Here is a 6,000-nt window from a genome sequence, read left to right as displayed (position 1 = left end):
TTTGTAGTAAGACAGACAGAATGGAGCGATTCGGACAAGACTTGAAAAATAATGCTAAACACTATTGTAAATACAATCACTAAAACACATGCTTGAGCAAAACCGGTCTCACTAAGCATTCATGAACTTCCGTCTGTGGTTAAATAAGCCACTCACTGTCACTTGCTAGGAATTTCAGCAAAAGACGTATGGAAAGCTTTAGCACAAGCTTTGCACTGCCCCTTTAAGCAGCTTACATAGAAGACTGGGAAAAAACACATTTCCTTATGATTAGAGGTTTACCGGGATTTGCTTGTGACAGCTTAGGGAGTACTATGTGCTGTACTTTCTACATGACTTATACAAGACTGACAAAAGATCTCTCCGTGAAAGTAAGAAAGGTGTTTTTGTCCTATTTTGTGTTTTATGCTATGTGTGTACTTGTAGGTGTAAATGATTATAGTATCAAAGGCAATCTGTGCTGCCCTGTTAGTTATTGTGATTGCTTTGGTCTTTCCTCATTTACAGTAATAAGATGAAGCTTTCCTCTACTTCATGATGGCTGGATGATACAGCAATAAACTTTGCACCTTTAAAGATGGGCATAATTCATCTTTTATCAAGGCTAAAGAAGACTTTCTGCAGCATCCTCAGCCTCTGTAGCTTGGCATGGGTAATGTTGTATTTGTTATTGTGTTTTTGTCTTAGTAAATAGTATCAGCTACAACCTCATACAAGACAGGAGGGATGACATTTTTTAAAGAGTCTATTAACAGGAAAAAAAATAATCTAATAACAGTACCTTGTAGGGATTCTGACACAGTTTGCAAATGTGCCTGTGTTATTTTGGACCATTGCTTAAGCAGCGTTCACACTACCATCTCTGTCCGCCCTGGCGTCTCTGTCGTAAACCCCAGGGAAACTGGACAGGGGACAGCTTGCCGGCGGTCAGTTTTAAAACACATTCATTTGAATGGGTTTTTAAAGGTGACCGCCAGTGCCTGTATGCAGCCTCTCTGCCTGGAAACAGTTTTTTTTTGCACGGACACAGAGCCGGATATGCAGAAAGGAAAGTGACAAATAAGGAAGTAGAGCTTGCATTCAACTTGTGTGGGGGGATGGGGTTCGCAGCAATGGAGCCAGTTGGCGGCTTGGGATGTATCCTCTACAATGATTAGATGAACTCCCTTTAAAGAATATCTCTTATGTTTAAGTTATGTTTCAGTAGATGTTAGTATGTAGAGTAGAAATAGCATGTTTAATATATATATATTTTTTTAAAGCATTGTAATATTTTTACAAACTTTCATAGGGCTGCCATACTGGAATCATAAACTTCCTTTGTGCATAAACTATATAAGCAGCGCAGTAGACCATCAATATTATATCTGTGGGGATCCCACACCTGGGAACACCACAGATCAATGGTATCGAGGCAACGTGGGAGAGCCATCCATTCACCATAGAAACTAGAATGATGAGTGTATATGCTGCAGTGCTGCTCCATTGAAGCTTGTAGTTTCAGGACGATACAGCGATCTTTGGTTGCATGATGGGAGCTTTGGCCAAATTTGCTGTGTAGCCCTACAATATGTGAAATATTAGGTTATACAGATAGTCAAAAAGTTTGTTTAGAATAATAAAATTTTAAATTTTCTAACAATCCCGTTTAAAGCTGAGGCTCCACGTTGTGGAAACGCAGCTTCTTTTGTTGCAGATTTTGCTCGGTTTTTTTGAGCCAAAGCCAAGAATGGCTACAAAAGGAATGGGAAATATATAGGAAGCTCTTATACTTCTATCTTGTGCTCAATCCACCCCTGACTTTGGCTCAAAAAACCACAACAAAATCTGCAACAAAAAAAGCTGCATTTCTGCAACGTGCGGCCTCAGCCTAATACAAATCCACACTCCACCTTTTGTAGGATTAATAATAATTAACTTAGCTACTTGTATTTCCTACCTGTATTCTTTTTCTCTCATTCTCTTCCTAGAATCCATTCTTTTGGTACAAATTCGCTTGGCGTTCATTACTGCTGCTTTATGAAGAGGTAACAACATACATATGTTTCTGAGTTTGTTGGGCTCTCTTTTTCCTCTTCCCTTTCTCTTTCTCCTTTTTGCATATTAGAGAAGAAATTAAAAAAATGTCAATGACAAAAAAAAAATGGATGCATTTGTATTATTTTCTCAGAATGGTCACGCTAAGCAGCAGTCAGCTTTATAGGTAGAACTATAAGACCAAAAACGATAAAGGTGGAAATATTTTTTGATAACGTGTGTTATTTCACTTTTCCTGTAATGTTTGTAGGGAGGAATTTGAAGAACATTTTTGTAATATACTTCACTAACTTATTTTACTTTCTTTTAGTACAAAATACACTCTAAAGTTCTCCCTAGCAACCCCTGTAACTAAACATGGCCAGGAAAATTCTGTCCCACACACACTAAATAAGGCCCCTTACAGACAACTGTGTGCACTGGAATCAAAGATACATGAAACACAGGCAGCGAATGAGTGCAATACATTAAATATCCCACATTATCTCTGGATTGCACAGTGAAACAGCACTTTGGCTCTGTGGGGTGGCGTAACTAAAGTCTTGTGGGCCCAGGAGCGGTATCTCAGATACTTGAAAGGGATACAACTATAGTTCCCACAACTGAGGTTATCAAGAATACGGTGAGTGAGCACCATAGCACCCAGCATGGGAAATGGTTCACGTACAGTGTCCTAACAGTCTAAAATATCTAAGAGATCAGTGGGTGTCCAACTGTTTGAAAGTTCTGTAGTGCTTTTGCAAGAGTGCTCACCCCCTCACCATTTACATCGCACAGTATCTGTTTTATAATCACCATGCAATGTTATTACAACCTGTGGTATAAGTGCAGGGTTAAGGGGATATCGTCACTCCTTAGGGAGAGACAACCCTTGACCCTATCTAGAAGCCTCTCACCTCTGCCAACTCAGTCTTCTCTGCGCTGGGCTGAAGAGATCCAATCAGATCAAAACAGCTGTCCTCAGCTGAGAGACTGTACTTGGTAAAATCCCACATCATTGCATTGCAGCAAAGGCCTCTGGGAAGATCGGGCATGATGTTAAAGGGAGCGCCCTCTAATGGGCTGCATGACTGAGGCACTGTCTTCCTAATTTCATCATGGAAGACAGATTTGCATATTCTTCCCATGTTCCTTTGCACAGTGGAGAGCAAAATGGCTTAATAAGACTCCACACACCTAAATAGTGGTCTCTCCCTAAGGAGTGACGATATCCCCTTAACCCTGGACTTAAATTAAACTAAATACAACTTTATCAGCACATGGTAGCTTTTCACTTCTACCACCACTTGTTTCTACTTGTAGTATAGAGAGGTCATATTTAATGCGTCTCTCTTGTCTATATAATTGTACTGATGAATATTTCCCAATTTTGATATTTACATATTTTGTGGTATTTAATAAAGATTTATATTTTATATACAGTATATAAATTTTGCTCATGGTTTTCTCATTTCTGGTCTTGCTTGCACCTCCAGTGAGCTTTATATACAGTTTTCATAGATATATAGAGGTAGTATTTGTACTGGAAGCTAATTATGTCTCTGGGGTGGCTGTAGAACTAAGGGCCTATGTCACCATTCTGCCTATAGCTAAGCATTACCAGGAACGACTCTTAAAGCAGAATAGGAGGAATGTTTTGTGGGTTACACTTGATTTATAAGGGACAGAGCCACTGTCTAGATCAGGGGTGCCCAATACATCGATCGCGATCTACCGGTCAATCACAAAGGACGTATGGGTCGATCTCGGGATGCAGCCAGGGATCCCCGGTGTCTGCTTGTTCACAGTGCAGGCTGAGAGTCAACTCTCAGCCTGCACTGTGAACAAGCACTCCGGACACTTGCAGGCCGGGCAGCAGCAGCTCCGGGGGATGACGCGCTCCCTGCCCTTAGGGATGGAGGGGGCCGCAGTGCTGCTTCTTCACAGCGCAGGCTGAGAGTCATCTACAGACACTGGCAGGCGGGGCTGCCGCAGCCCCAGCCGGCCAGTGTCCAGAGATAACTCTCAGCCTGCGCTGTGAGCAAGCAGACAGCGGGGATCCCTGCTCGGCCACAGAACGCCGCTGTCTCCTGCTCTCACGCTCCGTGCTGACCCTGCCCACAAGCCCGGCCCCGCCCACAAGAAGTGTAGTAGATCTTTTGCCTTGGTCAGTTTAGCAAGTAGCTCACATGCTGAAAAAGTGTGAGCACCCCTGGTCTAGATGCATTAGTTATCACTACTTGTAGACACCAATACATTCTTGAAAGGAGTCATATACTCCTTATATTAGAACTCAATTTTCTTTATGTAATAAAAATGTGAATTTTTTCTTTGACGCCCTGTAAACTTAATTGATCTAATACAAATATATTTATTTTGCTCTTAGATCACATCAGCTTTAACATTTGGATCAAAGTCGTCTACCAATGAAAATATTCATATGCTATCTGTACAGCAGGATAAGCTTCATTCAGGTATAGATTATTCCATACTTTAGTGTGTGATTGAAGGTGGCCATACATATGGCAAGTTCTGGTGGGATCATCCAACTGTTGGATGTGTATGGGGGGTCATATGTCTTTTCTCCTGATGTCAGATGTTATAGGGACTGGAAAAACAGTGGTACCGCACACTATTTTTGTCTTATGTGGTGCTAACAAAAAAGGTCCTTCGACCCCTTAGTATCAGTAAGGAATAAATTTGTTGCACACACTATTTGGATTTGTGAAAAGAATAGTGTTTTATTTATACAAAAATTGTTAACGCCATTGACACATTGCAAAAGAATGCTGATAATGAACTAGATCCGCAATCTTATTTCACATTTCGGTCCTTAGACCTTCCTCAGAAATGATCTATATGGTGTAGAGGTAGAATTTCAGGCAAAAGCACGGGGTGGGTGCGATCTAGTATGATGGAGCTAGCATAGCAGGAGGACAGGAGTAATGTCAAGGCGCCTTGACATTACTCCTGTCCTCCTGCTATGCTAGCTCCATCATACTAGATCGCACCCACCCCGTGCTTTTGCCTGAAATTCTACCTCTACACCATATAGATCATTTCTGAGGAAGGTCTAAGGACCGAAACGTCAAATAATGTTGCGGATCTAGTTCATTATCAGCATTCTTTTGCAATGTGTCAATGGCGTTAACAATTCTTGTATAAATAAAACACTATTCTTTTCACGAATCCAAATAGTGTGTGCAACAAATTTATTCCTTACAGATGTTGTAGGGAAACCGGGATCAGATGCTTTGGATTTAAAGGAAGTCTGTCACCAGAACCCAGCACATCAAGCTAGCCACACAAAATACATAGGTTGGGGTCGCCTTAAATAGATTATTTTCCCCTTGTGAATCATGCCTCCATTGCTGAGATATTGCTGATTTTGTCAATACAAAAATAAGTCCATTGGAGTAATGAGAATGATGTCCCGCGTCAAAATCTGGACCAAAAAAAAAACTACGTGTGAACTTACCCTTAGGCTGATGCTCTATGTTGTGAAGACGCAACTTTTTGCTGTTGTATTTTGAGCCAAATCCAAGAATGCCTATAAAAGGAATGGAAAATATATAGGAAGTTCTTATACTTCTACCTTCTGCTTAATCCACTCCTGGCTTTGGCTCAAAAAACTGCAGCGAAAACTGCAATAAAAAGCTGTGTTTCCACAATGTAAGTAGATTTCCTTTAATTAATCTCAGCTGGAAAACTAATTGTCACAGGTGTTTGATATTGATTTCAGTGATCTAACGAGAACCAAGAAAACCATCTATGAGTTTCATTTAAAAAAAATTGAAAAATTTAATCTATGACACTTAAATGCAAATTGCATAATAATTTGGAGCGCGGCATATATTCACTTGCACTATGCATTTATGAAAAGATTTTTTTCTAACTGGAGGTACACTTTAAGCATTACTAACATATATATATATGTAGAATGTACATAGAGATCACAATGTACATTTTTCCCTATCAGTATGT

At 40.4% G+C, this 6,000-nt stretch overlaps 1 protein-coding gene across 1 annotated transcript in view; it reads left to right on the top strand.

The window, feature by feature from the left end:
* The first annotated feature begins 285 nt into the window (after window positions 1–285).
* Window positions 286–6,000, top strand: part of LOC142195057 (uncharacterized) — a 51,904-nt gene continuing 46,189 nt past the window's right edge. Inside the window, exons 1-4 of the mRNA XM_075264570.1 lie at window positions 286–371; window positions 508–652; window positions 1,971–2,027; window positions 4,403–4,490. Of these exons, the coding sequence (XP_075120671.1) occupies window positions 578–652; window positions 1,971–2,027; window positions 4,403–4,490 (220 nt within the window). The 5' untranslated portion in view covers window positions 286–371; window positions 508–577. The remainder of the gene's footprint in view (window positions 372–507; window positions 653–1,970; window positions 2,028–4,402; window positions 4,491–6,000) is intronic.

The sequence above is a fragment of the Leptodactylus fuscus genome, chromosome 2 (assembly GCF_031893055.1).
Source record: "Leptodactylus fuscus isolate aLepFus1 chromosome 2, aLepFus1.hap2, whole genome shotgun sequence".
NCBI lineage: Eukaryota > Metazoa > Chordata > Amphibia > Anura > Leptodactylidae > Leptodactylus > Leptodactylus fuscus.
The sequence above is the reverse complement of the archived record's forward strand: the minus strand, read 5'-3'. Positions and strand labels throughout refer to the sequence as shown.